Below are 15024 nucleotides of genomic sequence, written 5' to 3' on the forward strand. Positions count from 1 at the left end.
ACTCCAGTGCATTATTTAAGACATTTCAAAAGTTTACATGTAAAACGGACATACAAATGCAATCAGGGTGATCATCATATCTGGAGTCTTACTGTTGTGTGAGAAAAGAGCAATTGGTAGTGAACAGTCATCAACATTTTATATTTTATAACAATAAACAAATAGCCTAACAACAACTACAAATAGCAACTACAACGGGAAAAGACAATAGGGGAGGGAAGGGAGGGGGGAGTTACAGAAGTGCAAGCACAATTGTGAATCAGTGGTCAGTTGTCAAATGTCTCAGATTGGTGGTATCTTACGTTGTACTGGTGGGTATCAAGGATGTATTGGACCTTGTTGTTTTAAAGTCCATCCAACCAAACCAGGTAGCTACATATTCAGAGTGTTTATCCAAGGCTGCATAGAAAATGTCCTCCATGTACATGTAAAAATCTATGCGCTGGAACCACTCCCAGGGGGTAGAAGGTGCCACTGAGCGCCAGCTTGCAGGTACGATGGCTCTGGCCGCATTATTTAAATGTTTAAGAAGAGTCTTTTTATAGGCAGCCACAGGAATGTCGGAGTGAGAAAGCAGCCAAATATCTGGGCCCTTTGGGACTGGATAGCCTACAATTTCAGTGGATAGCTCTAGAACCTTATTGCAGAAGGGGATTATCAAAGGACAATCCCACCAGATGTGAAGCAACATGCCTCTGGAACTACAGCATCGCCAACACAGAGAGGATACTGTAGGGTAGAATTTATTTAAAAGTGAAGGACATCTGTACCATCTTGTGAATACCTTGTACTGCATCTTAACAACTTCTAAACTGCGTCATAACTGCACAGTGTTTTTCCCAGTTAATTTGGATTCCCTTGTATGACAAGTCCCTATCCCAGGCTTCACAGAAAGAGGGGTTGTCAGGGAAATAATCATGTATCAGGATCTTTTAGATACCTGATACTATATGTGTGGGGTACAGGGACTGATTGCACATAGACTCCAAGGGTGTGAGGTCTCTTTGAAATGTAGCTATTCCCCCCTGTGAGGATATAAAGTGACGCAGTTGAAGATAGAACCAGTTGTACCTAACAGCTATCTCTACCCTATCACAGAGTTCCGAAAAGGATTTGAGTATGTCCCCTGCCCGAACGTGGTTCACCCATGTCACACCCGCCTTCTTTCATCTTGTGGCTACTCCTCCTGACAAACCAGGGGGGAACATTGGGTTGTCAAAAATAGGGAACAGCGGGGATAACTCTGACGAAATTCCCATTTTTAAACGAAGCTTTTTCCATTGGGCTAAAAAACTGTGGGTCCCACAGTCGGGTGTGGTGAATGTCTGATCGCAGGGATCCACGGTATGGCCTGTAAATTGAGGTTTGTAGAAGTCGCTTCTAAGCTAACCCATTGTTTGCTATCGGAGCCCGGGCGGGACCAGTCCATAATCCTATGTAGAATTGTGGTCTGAGTATGCTGAGATCATAGGGAGCTGCTGTCCACCCTGGGTCTTCCGCCTGAACAAGTTGTTGTGCTTGAATCTAGGTTTTCGGCCCCCCCATACAAAGTGGCTGATAGCTTTGTGAGCCTCTGACAGAAATTGTGGAGGGAGCTTCAGTGGAATTGTCTGGAAGAGGTATAGCAGTCTGCGGAGGATATTCATTTTTACTATATTTATACAGCCAAGCCAGGAAAACTCTGCGTGAGCCATGTTGTCATCTCCTGTCCCAGTTTTCACAATAAGGGGGTATGATTAATGGTAACTGTCGTAGGGAGAGATCTAGGTATCAGTATTCCTAAATATTTTATGTGGGAGGGGTGCCATGTAAATGATGATGCTAAGGTAGAGGTTGGTGAGTCAGAGAGATTAATATTTAATGCTGTAGATTTTGAGTAATTAATTTTAAAATTAGACATTTTGCCAAAGCGTGCAAATTCGGTACTTGTTTCCTATCTGGGCGCCCAGGTTTTCCACGGACGGCACCGTAATGAAATCGGATCGCGTCGCATCGGATTCGGTACTCGATGATGTACAATGGCATACGATGCGATCAGATCCGATATGAAATCGGATCGCGTCGCATCGGATTCGGTACTCCATGATGTACGATGGCATACGATGCTATCCGATCCGATTTCTATGTGAAATGGCTCAATTTAGCCAAATTATCATAGGAACAATAGTAAATGGGCCAAAAACACCCCTGAACATTGAAATGTCCCCCCAAAAGTTGTTGACGCCACCCCGCCATCAACGTGAACCCGAAGTGTGGCGAGCGCAGCGAGCCCGCGAGGGGCGGCGGTACGCGTCCTCCGACCTTTTCATGCCCTACTATCCACTAGGGCGTGGAGTGAGAATAGAATAGTGTGGCGAGAGCAGCGAGCCACCGAGCCCCGCGGATACCTTCACAGTTATACGCGTCCCCTCGCGGGCTTCCCAGGTGTCCATGGCGACGCGGACACCTGGGAAGCCCACGAAGGGACGCGTTTACCTGTGAAGGTATCCGCGTCCGCTCGCCACGCTTCGGGCTCGGTGGCTCGCCACACTATTCTATTCTCACTCCACGCCCTAGTGGATAGTAGGGCATGAAAAGGTCGGAGGACGCGTACCGCCGCCCCTCGCGGGCTCGCTGCGCTCGCCACGCTTCGGGTTCACGTTGATGGCGGGGTGGCGTCAACTACTTTTGGGGGGACATTCCACTGCTCTGTGGGTTTTTTTGGGGTTTCTGGCCCATTTACCATTGTTCCCTATGCTGATTTGGGTAAATTGATCCATTTAACATTGTTTCCTATGGGAAATCGAATCGCATCGTTCAATATCGTGTATGTGCATTTGTGGTATCCGATGCGATTTTTATACGGAGAATAGCATGGTGCGCAATTAACTTAGCGGGCGCCCTGATAGGAAACAAGTACCGCAAATTCCTCCATGAGGTTGGGAAGGGAAACTGTTGGGTTGGTTATAACTGCCAGCAAGTCATCTGCAAAAAGTTCCATTTAACTTACCCACTTGTAGGCCAGTGATGCTAGGGTTCCCCCTAATTGCACTCGCTAGTGCCTCCATGCACAGTACAAAGATCAGAGGAGCGAGGGGGCAACCCTGTCTGGTACCATTTGTGATGTGTATGGGTTCTGGAAGTATCCCGTTTACTCTGACCTGGGCCGATGGGGCTGCGTATAGTGACAATATTTTTTGCAGAAATGTCCTGCCCAAGCGCCTTATGACCGCCACCAGTCAACCCGGTCAAATGCCTTTTCTGCATCTGTTGAGAGGAACTAAAACCCCATAATTTATTTATTATTTGAATGTTAAGATGAGTTAGTTTGTTGTAGTGAGTGCTGGGCCCCCTGTGTTTGTATTTACTAGAGTGTGTGGTCACAGGCCACCACACCCCACCCTGGGAAGTGGGCGCAGTTTGCACCCCATTCCTAGGAATGGCGAGTGTGCTGGTACTTCTGTATCTATATGGATGTAAAAATATGTATTTTGGGCATAAACCCACAGGTAACGGCAATGAGCCCGTTTATACCGCTGGTGGAAAACCAAGTTGCTCTGGCAAAAGTAATAATAGCAGGGAAATGGATGGCGCATGAGGCACCGGATTTATACCACTGGATCCATCTGGTAAACCATACAGTAGATCAGGAGTCTTCAAACTATTTTGCTATGGGACCCCATCAGATATAATACATAATGACAGGACCCCAGCAAGCTACTGCAAAAGGTCATCTCATCACATGTGTAGGCAGCAACAGACAAGTCATCAGCCTGATGGTCAGCAACATGGAGTTGCGACCCCACGCTGAGCAGGTCAGGACCCACAGTTTGAGAACCGCTGTAGTAGATAATGAGAAGTACACATACACCAACAGTAATAATGTAAGAAAGTGTCATCAAACGTGGGAGAGATGGACGCTGTCAGAATTCTATGAGGCTTATACAGGAGTATAAACAACAATACATATACATCACAGGCAGGGCCCTCTCTCCTCTTGTGCCTTTCTTAGAATATATAAACCTCTGCCACCCTGATGATTGCTTCAGTGTCCTGTCCCCTGATGCAACTATCCATATTTACCATGTACTTGTCCTAAACTGTCTTGTACTGTAATTTGTTATGTGTTTTTGCTCCTAATTATGCTTTGTAAAGCGCTGCGGAATCTGTGTGCGCTATATAAGAAACTGTTAATAAATAAATAAATAATTATACAAATCCACACTATTACACAGGACCAAACAGACACAGGAATAGCTTTATTATAAATGGCAGTATACAGAAGGTGAGATAGATGAGGCACAAAGTAAGTTTAGTATAATCGGTATAATGCTGGGGTAGCCAACCCTAGTCCTCGAGAGCTACCAACAGTGCATGTTTTGCAGGTCTCCTCACAGAATCACAAGTGAGCTAATTTGCTCCATCTGTGTATCTTTTAAAATGTGTCAGTGATTAATGAGTGCAGCAGCTAGGTTGTCTGGAAAATGTGAACTGTTGGTAGCTCTCGAGGGCTAGGGTTGGCTACCACTGGTATAATGGAATCGCTTGTCAGACAAAAAGCACATATACACTGCACAGATATAAGGTAGGGGAAAGGATGGGATGTAACATCTGATCTCTGTATCATATGCATATTGTAATAATAACAAAAGAAATACTGATTAAAAAAAATATATCTGGGCAGTGATTGGGTGGATGGTTGTATCCCAGGATGTAAATGTCCCAGGAGCAGCCTGGCTTCCTGCTGAGCTGGTGCCTGGAAGCCTGCAGTATGATTACAGTAATGTGGGGTACACATCAGGATGATTTGGCCCAAAATTAGCCAATTTAGATACAATCTCAACCGATTTTATGTAAATTGTCCATTTCACTGCCGTTCTGATGCAATCCCGATCCGATGTGTAGCCCGGCGGATCGTTCGGTCTGCTCTAAGATCCTACCTCCAGCAGGAAGGTTCGGAGAAATGACCATTGAAGTGGGTTTCAGTCGTGAACACAACAGATGCAGTTCCTGAGCGTGTCATATTCTCCACCAGATCGTGAGCGGGTCATACATTCCCCTAACAACCCGCTCACAAGCTGCATCATGTTGGTGTGTACCCAGCATAAGCCGGCAGCTCTGGAGAGGGGGGAGGGGGCTGGTCGTGGAGGAACATCAGCCAGGACAGTTTCTGTTGGGCTTATATTTAAGAACCCTCATGTAGCTCCCACAGGATGGGGAGACTACTCTAAGATGATCCCTGTGCATGCAACAGAGGTATCCTCACATAAATGCTCACATTTAATGTAGATCTGCTCATCAAAATGTTATTTTTCTGGTATATACAAAGTATACATTTATTTATAAAACATTTCCCATACTGTAAGCATGGAAAAGGTGTCTCTGATGTCTAACAAGATGTGATTTATTGGCAAAACATTTCCCACATTCAGCATGAAAATGGTTTCTCACCTGTATGTACCCTCTCATGTGTAACAAGATTGGATTTATTCCTATAACATTTCCCACACTCAGAGCATGAAAATGGTTTCTCACCTGTATGTACCCTCTCATGTATAACAAGAATGGATTTCCGTGCAAAACATTTCCCACATTTAGAACATGAAAATGGTTTATCACCTGTATGTACCCTCTCATGTACAACAAGAATGGATTTCTGTGCAAAACATTTGCCACACTCAGAACATGAAAATGGTTTCTCACCTGTATGTAACCTCTCATGTATAACAAGATTGGGTTTATCCCTATAACATTTCCCACACTCAGAACATGAAAATGGTTTCTCACCTGTATGTCCCCTCTCATGTGTAACAAGACTGGATTTATGTGTAAAACATTTCCCACATTCAGAACATGAAAATGGTTTCTCACCTGTATGTACCCTCTCATGTGTAACAAGATTAGATGTGTTTATAAAACATTTCCCACATTCAGAACATGAAAATGGTTTCTCACCTGTATGTACCCTCTCATGTGTAACAAGACTGGATTTATGTGTAAAACATTTCCCACATTCAGAACATGAAAATGGTTTCTCACCTGTATGTACCCTCTCATGTGTAACAAGATTAGATGTTTTTATAAAACATTTCCCACATTCAGAACATGAAAATGGTTTCTCACCTGTATGTACCCTCTCATGTGTAACAAGACTGGATTTCTGTGCAAAACATTTCCCACATTCAGAACATGAAAATGGTTTGTCCCTTGTGTGATGTCTCTGATGTAAAGCGAAAACTGACTGACTTATAGAACTGGATGATACTGTATCATCTTTATGACCTGTACTGTGTGTAGTAAGGTCTGAATGATCAGGAGAAGGTTCCTCATGACTAGAGGGACCAGATGAAATATCTGCACTGGGAAATGTTGGGTGTGTATTGGGGATAATGGGTTTTTCTTCTGGAGAATCTTGTCTGATGTTCTTATCTTCTAGTATATAATCTGGAGACACAATGAGATCTCCCTCCGAGGTATTCCTGCTTGTGCGCCCATCTACAAGGAAACAGATGAATGACAACAGACAGAATTGGTTACATTGAGAAGGAAATGTTCATGGAGGTTTTATCACTTACACTGAACATGTCTATTGCTGCGCACACACTGGCCGATATATCGCTGGTCCGTCAGCCAGTGGGGGTGCCAGCAATAATTCTGTAACCAATGTGATCTCTGCAACAGAGCCGATGGCCGATATATTGGTGCATCGTGCTATGGGCCTGTTTCTGGATGACCTGGTACCAAGTCCCAAAGTGCCGACCTGACGAATAGCCGCTACCCCACCCGGATCCCCTCGCATGTGCCCAATGCTGGAGAGATCATTGAAATCTCCAGGGTTCAGGGCAGCTGACGCCATGTGAAGTCAGCTACCCGCCCCTGGCACCCTGCATGATGCTGGAATTTACATGGGAATGCCCATGAAACACTGGGCGTTCCCATCCATGGCCCATCACCGCCCCCCCCCCCCCACAACCGGATGGACTACAGATCGGGCCCTATGTGTACAGGCAATCTGCCATTCGCCCATATAACCCGCTGCAGGAGCCAGCGGTAATTGGCAGCTGAAATGGGCGGGAGCATGTAAAGGTGTGACATTAGTCACAATGGATCAGGCAGGGGGAGAGGGGAACTTGTAGGGGAGCCCGGCACCGGTGAACGGGATTCCTGCCGATACTGGTAAAGAAAAAAAAAAAAGTCATACCTTTCCCCCCTCATATTACCACATCACCTTGCCCCCAGTCACCTCCCCTTTCTGCTCCCACCCTTTCCTACTTTTCACTCTCTCCCAGTCCCATTCTCTTTCCTCCACCCCATCTGCCCCCCCTCTCCCCTGCTCTCTTCCTTCTGCCCCATCTCTTTATCTCTGCCCCTAGTCTCTCTCTCTCATTACCTACTTATCCAGATGCTGCTAAGACGCAGTTATACTATACTATACTGTAGCCGCTATCGACTGAAAGTATCATTCACCTATTCTATCAATATAAAATAATTGGCTTCTGGCTACTGAGCTGCGTATATGCACCTTACAGGATCAGCACTAGTGATGGTGGTACGGGTCTGTTCTGTCAGCATACACACGGTGGGATATGAATGCAAAATGCAATTACAGTAACCACCTACAGAAGATTATATCTGTGGCAATTATTATTATAGTGTCAAATATGTACACCTAATATCTTTTTTTTATTTACTAGTTAATGCTAATAATCTATACTTCTGTTATAGCGCTCTCCTAATTGTTATTTTATTTGTATCTAATTAAGTTATACAGAATACCTATTGGGAGCTGCAATAGCCATAAGTCGTCTTAGAATTATCTCGTTAGACAGTTAGATTATTATATTTTCAATGTAAAGTATTAGCGCCTGATTATCATGATTATCCTTTTCTACCAGAGAGTGTGGGGAGGAGACTGGTCAGATCTCTGGGCTGGTAACACACAGTGATATGATGTGAGGGGGAGAGCGGGAGTATAATAGGGGCTGATGGCTCCTGATGTATGAGATACACCAGAGAGTGTGGGGAGGAGACTGGTCAGATCTCTGGGCTGGTAACACACAGTGATATGATGTGAGGGGAGAGCAGGAGTATAATAGGGACTGTTGGCTGCTGATGTATGAGATACACCAGAGAGTGCGGGGAGGAGACTGGTCAGATATCTGGGCTGGTAACACACAGTGACATGATGTGAGGGGGAGAGCATATGTATAATAGGGGCTGATGGCTCCTGATGTATGAGATACACCAGAGAGTGTGGGGAGGAGACTGGTCAGATCTCTGGGCTGGTAACACACAGTGACATGATGTGAGGGGGAGAGCAGGAGTATAATAGGGGCTGATGGCTCCTGATGTATGAGATACACCAGAGAGTGCGGGGAGGAGACTGGTCAGATCTCTGGGCTGGTAACACACAATGATATGATGTGAGGGGAGAGCAGGAGTATAATAGGGACTGTTGGCTGCTGATGTATGAGATACACCAGAGAGTGTGGGGAGGAGACTGGTCAGATCTCTGGGCTGGTAACACACAGTGATATGATGTGAGGGGGAGAGCGGGAGTATAATAGGGGCTGATGGCTCCTGATGTATGAGATACACCAGAGAGTGTGGGGAGGAGACTGGTCAGATCTCTGGGCTGGTAACACACAGTGACATGATGTGAGGGGAGAGCAGGAGTATAATAGGGGCTGATGGCTCCTGATGTATGAGATACACCAGAGAGTGTGGGGAGGAGACTGGTCAGATCTCTGGGCTGGTAACACACAGTGACATGATGTGAGGGGAGAGCAGGAGTATAATAGGGGCTGATGGCTCCTGATGTATGAGATACACCAGAGAGTGTGGGGAGGAGACTGGTCAGATCTCTGGGCTGGTAACACACAGTGATATGATGTGAGGGGGAGAGCGGGAGTATAATAGGGGCTGATGGCTCCTTATGTATGAGATACACCAGAGAGTGTGGGGAGGAGACTGGTCAGATCTCTGGGCTGGTAACACACAGTGATATGATGTGAGGGGGAGAGCGGGAGTATAATAGGGGCTGATGGCTCCTGATGTATGAGATACACCAGAGAGTGCGGGGAGGAGACTGGTCAGATATCTGGGCTGGTAACACACAGTGACATGATGTGAGGGGGAGAGCAGACGTATAATAGGGGCTGATGGCTCCTGATGTATGAGATACACCAGAGAGTGTGGGGAGGAGACTGGTCAGATATCTGGTAACACACAGTGACATGATGTGAGGAGAGCAGGAAATATATTCGGGGCAAATAGCTCCTGATGTATGAGATACTCCAGAGTGTGTGGGGAGGAGACTGGTCAGATCTCTGGGCTGGTAACACACAGTGACATGATGTGAGGGGGAGAGCAGGAGTATAGTAGGGGCTGATGGCTCCTGATGTATGAGATACACCAGAGAGTGTGGGGAGGAGACTGGTCAGATCTCTGGGCTGGTAACACACAGTGACATGATGTGAGGGGGAGAGCAGGAGTATAATAGGGGCTGATGGCTCCTGATGTATGAGATACACTAGAGAGTGTGGGGAGGAGACTGGTCAGATCTCTGGGCTGGTAACACACAGTGACATGATGTGAGGGGGAGACCAGGAGTATAATAGTGGCTGATGGCTCCTAATTTCTTAGATAGCTGTAAAGCTGTATTAACAGAACCCGGAAAATACTGTATGCAATAAAAGGGGATTTTTGTAAGAACTTACCGTTCGAACCCCTTTCCAGTCCGGTGACACAGCTCACGATGGGATGTAGGAGGGTCCGCCAGGAGCCAGGCACCTATGCTTCTAATTTCTTTGTGAGCAGGCTCCTCCCTACTGCATCCCATAATGCTTCAGTTAAACTTCAACAGCACACTAGGATACACAACTTAGTACAATGCCTGAACATCATATATGCAACTTATAACTCATAACATGGCAACCATGAACGGTACAACTTACTGAGCGTTAGGGAGGGATCGCTGTGTCACCACACTGGACTCAGAGAAAGGGGTTTGAACGATGGGACGTTCACGAGCTGGTCCTTTGGGAGGGTAAGCTCAGACCGCCAGTTCTCATCACTGCCCGTCCAAATGAAGCGTCCTACGACGCGAACTCATGAAAACTGTAGCATTTTGTAAAGGTGGGAACAGAGGACCAGGTGGCTGCCCTGCACAGCTGCTCCGCTGTGGCCCCATGACGCACCGCCCACGAAGAAGCAACTGACCTTGTAGTGTGGGCATTTATGCGAGATGGAACAGGCCTACCTGCCTTACAGTAGGCAAACGCAATAGTTGATCTCAACCAACAAGCAATTGTCTGCTTTGAAGCAGGCCACCCAATCTTATGTACATCGTACAAAACCAGCAGCAAATCAGATTTGCGAACATCCTTTACCCTATTCACATAGATTCGTAAAGCGCAAACCACATCCAACTTTTTCAAACTGTCCCTATCCCTCGTTCCCTCAGGCGGGGAAAAAACGGGAGAACAATGTCCTGATTCAAATGAAATGAGGATACTACCTTAGGTAAAAATTTAGGTACTGTCCTGAGTACAGCCCTGTCATCATGGAAAATCAAAAATAGTGACTTGCAGGACAAGGCACCCAACTCCGACACACGCCTAGCCGAGTCAATGGCCAATAAAAAAGGAAAGTTTCCAGGAAACATATTTGAGATCCGCTGATCTCATAGGCTCAAAAGAAGGCTTTTGTAGCATGGATAAAACAAGGGACAAGTCCCACGGTGCAACCGGCTGCCTGTAAGGAGGCTTAATCCTGGTCACACCGTGCAAAAAGGTCTGTACCTCTGGCAACAGAGCCACCCTCTTTTGAAAGAAAATGGAAAGTGCCGAAATTTGCACTTTCAAAGATTGCAAACTTAGACCAGACTAAAGGCCATCCTGTAGGAACTCCAGTAGCCTCGCCACCTTAAACCTGGAGGTATGAACTCTCTGCCGCTCACACCACCTGATGTAGATCTTCCACACCCTATGGTAATTAGCCGCAGACACCGGCTTTCGGGCCCTTAACATGGTAGGGATAACCGCCTCTGAAAAACCTTTCTTTCTCAATAAGGAGGACTCATACTCCATGCCGTCAAATTGAGACGAGCTATGTCCAGGTGTAGGAGCGGTCCTTGACTTAGTAAGTCCGGATGAAGAGGAAGTCGCCACGATTCCGTCGATAATCTCAGTATGTCTGAGTACCATGACCTCCTGGGCCAATCTGGTGCAATCAGTATGGCTGGTACTCTCTGGTTCTTTATACTCTTCAACACCCTCGAGATCATTGGAAACGGGGGAAAAATGTATTCCAGACTGAAACACCAAGGAATTGTCATGGCATCCACTGCCCAAGCCGACGAGTCCCTCGATCGAGCGCAAAACCTCGGCACCTGACAATTGCTCCTTGACGCCCCATCTGCAGAGTCTCTATATCCGTCCACCATTCCAAGGATATTCTTGTTTCCTGAGACAGAACCAGCCGTTCCGGCTTCATTGTCTTTGCATTTCCGGACCAGCATGCTAGGATGTTCCACTGGAAGCACCTCGAATGGTATCTGGCAAACTGTAGCGTCTCGAAAGTCGCTACTATTTTGCCCAGCAACCTTACTCCCTGCCACACCTTCGGTGCAGGAGCCTGAATAAGTGTTAGCACCATGTGCCGAATCTCCACTGCCTTGGGATGTGGCAAGAACACCCTGTGAAGGTGTGTGTCCAGGATTACCCCGAGGAATTGCAGACTCTAAGTGGGTGTTAAATGCGACTTGGGAAGGTTTAGCACCCAACCCTGCTCTTGCAAGAACTGTGTCGCAATATTCAGGTGTTCCTGAAGTTTTCCCGCTGACTCCGCCTTGAATAAAAGGTCGTCCAGATAAGGAATAATTACTATTCCCTTTAGACGTAGAGCTGCGGCCATGACCGCCATCACTTTTGTGAACACTCTCGGAGCCGTAGCCAAACCGAACGGCAGTGCCTGAAACTGCCAATTGTCTTCTCCAATTGCAAACATTAGGAGAGCTTGGTGCTCCTTGAAAATGGACACATGGAGATATTCATCCTGAATATCTACAGATGCCAGCAACTCCCCCGGCTCTATGCTCAGGAGCACAGAACGCAGGGACTCCATGCAAAAATGATCTACCCACAAGTGAAGATTTAAAGACTTTAAATTTAGAATAGGCCTGAAAGACCCGTCTGGCTTGGGGACTAGGAAGAGGATCGAATAAAACCCTTGTTTTCTTTCCTCCTGAGGCACTGGAATCACTACTCCCTTCTCCCTTCGGGACAAAGCTGCCCCCAAAAGAGTGGACCTCAGTGACGCAGTCCGAGGCAAAGGAGTAGGAACAAATCTCTTGGGTGGAATGCCTCTTAGATTTATCCGGTAACCCTCGGAAATGATGGAAAGGACCCAAGGATCCACTAAGGATTCCCTCCACCGGTCCCGAAAGTGCAGGAGGCGACCCCCCACTCTGAGCCCAGAACGGGGAGCCCCCGCCTCGTCATGCAGAGGACTTATCATCACTTTTGGCTGCATGCTTTTTTGTAAAGGCCCCAAACCGAGACTTTCCTCTGCTGGCCTGAAATCTGCCACGGCCAGTCTGTCCTCTGTTGGACGTCCCGCCCCGAAATGGCAACCGAAAGGATGGCTTGAAAACTCCAAACTTGGAGCCTGAACTCTTGGAGGTGGTGGGGAGGAAGGTACTTTTACCCCCAGTAGCCTGTTTAATGATGGCTTCCAGCTCTGAGCCAAACAATAGCTCCCCCTTAAAAGGCAAGTTCTCAAGGGACTTCTTGGACTCACTATCAGCTTCCCACGCTTTGAGCCAAAGAGCCCTCCTAGCTGAAACTGAGGTGATAGACACTCTGGACGCCATTTTAGCTCCTTCCTCACCGGCCTCACAAACATATTCTGCAGCACATCTCAACTTCTCTGCCAGTATGAAAGCCTCAGAATTTTGGTGGAGAAGACCACTCAGTTGCTTCGCCCACTTGATCATAGCTTTTGTAACCCAAGCAGAAGCAATAATAGGCCTCAAAGTATAACCTACGCCTTCAAAAATAGCTTTCAAGCAACCTTCCACCTTTTTGTCCACTGGGTCTTTAAAGGCAGCACCCCCCTGGACAGGTAACGCAGTGGATTTAGACAGCCTAGCAACCGATGCACCCACTAATGGGGCTTTTTCCCATAATGTTCCTCTGGCATGGGGTACATATTAGCATACTTTTTAGCCATCAACAGTCTTTTATCAGGAGTTTTTCCTGATAACAGAGGTCATTCCCTCATCAGAGGGGAAGCACACAGGGTCCTTGCGACTCTTTTTAAACACACAAGAGACAGGAGTCTTTTCTTCCTCTGCAAGATTCAGAGTCTGTCTAACAGCCACAATCAAATCCTCAATGCCTGAAGTTAAGGCCTCAGCTTCATCACTCATGTCCCAACTCCAGTTCTCCTCACACATACCATCATCATCCAAATCCTGTAAAATGGGTGGTGTTGATACAGATCCTCTCATCAGAGGATTTTGTAAACTGCTCCATTGAGGCAGTCATTTTATGAACCCCCTGAGCAGTATCCTGCATAGCTTGCAGCAAAATGGGGTCCCCCTGAGCCGGGGTAACTGACCCCCCAGAAACCTGAGAAGAGGTAAAGTGGCCAGGAGACCCTAACAAGGAATCCTTCTGCCTATTCAAAGCCTCAGTAAGAGCATTCATAGACCTGCCCAACGCCAAAGCCCAAGCAGGTTCAGCTATCTACGTCCTGGGGGGCGCGTGACCCACTGGGAACAGCCTCACAGGACGGGCATAAATCCCCCTGATCCTCATGTTCACATGTAAATTTAGCCTCACACTTCTTGCAGTAAATAAGCATGTCCAGCGCTCCCTCCTCCACAGCAGCAGAAGTAAACCCCTCAGCCATGTAAAACACAATGCAAAACGAACAGGCACCGCACAGAGCAATGTATCAGTGTACTTATCTGACTGTATTCCGGTCAGCGATCAGCGAGGGAACCGCTTGTTAGAAGAGACTGGAGTCAGTGTAAAATCACCCTGTCAGCTCCGCAGCACGGGGAAAAGGCACCAAAAACACAGTGCAGGAAGAGACCAAGTCTCTGCATCAGCGGGGAGACTAGCCCATCTGGTGCTTTCTCCCCCATCAGCCGCTCCCGCAGTTGTCTCTGCTTACCTCCTTGTACCTCCCTTCCATGGGACCACAATGGAGTCGTCCAGCAGCGCCGGACTCCTGTGAGAGACTTCACTTCCCTGGCGGGATTTCAGTCTCTAAACCCTTCAAGATGGCAGGCGCCATCGCGCGGGGGGGGGGGGGGTCCATCCCCCAAGATCTCCTTCTGCAAGGAGCCGGTTAGGACACCCCCAGGGCCCAGGAAAGTCTCTAACACAGAGACTAAGCGCTGTGTAGAAGGAATAAAAAGTGTCCCTCTGCACACAGAGAGCTGACAGGACGCGCTTCTGTGTGTATGAACTTCAAGTAGAAGTAACTCACTGGAAAACCTGCTCTAAAGCTAGTGCATTAATAAAATACTAAAAAACCTAACTATCTTCAAAAAAATCCAAAGAAAAAAACGCAGCTGCGAAGCATAGCACCCGCTCCTGTGGGCACTTAAAACTAACTGGAGCATTATGGGATGCAGTAGGGAGGAGCCTGCTCCCAAAGAAATTAGAAGCATAGGTGCCTGGCTCCTGGCGGACCCTCCTACATCCCATCGTGAGCTGGACTGGATGAAAGAGAAAGAGCCGAATTATACTCACCGATAACTCCTTTTTCTTCCTAGAGATCCCATGGCAGCCATAACACTGGGATGTTTCCCTTCCCCCATAGATTAGACAGGAGTTTTTTCTCTAGGACCGCCTACCTTGTGTATAAAAGCCTCCTCCTCCTCCTTCACCTCAGTGTCTTTTGAATGTCTCCGTCATCCTGGAGAAAAAACACAGTAATAACATGGGAGGGCAATCAGTGGCTGCCATGGGATCTCTAGGAAGAAAAAGGAATTATCGGTGAGTATAATTCGCCTCTTTCTTCTACGAT

At 47.2% G+C, this 15024-nt stretch overlaps 2 protein-coding genes across 2 annotated transcripts in view; both read right to left on the reverse strand.

Moving 5' to 3' along the window:
* The window catches only part of LOC146010156 (uncharacterized), a 213030-nt gene that overhangs the window by 151675 nt on the left and 46331 nt on the right, over window positions 1-15024 (reverse strand). The window lies entirely within an intron of this gene.
* On the reverse strand, window positions 4217-6505 carry LOC146007381 (uncharacterized; the record flags this gene model as incomplete). Its single annotated transcript, XM_083145730.1, has 1 exon — window positions 4217-6505. A coding segment is annotated over one exon (1098 nt), but the record flags the coding sequence as incomplete, so codon positions are not given.

The sequence above is a fragment of the Crinia signifera genome, chromosome 6, assembly GCF_055691185.1.
Source record: "Crinia signifera chromosome 6, ASM5569118v1, whole genome shotgun sequence".
In the NCBI taxonomy this organism is placed as follows: Eukaryota; Metazoa; Chordata; class Amphibia; order Anura; family Myobatrachidae; genus Crinia; species Crinia signifera.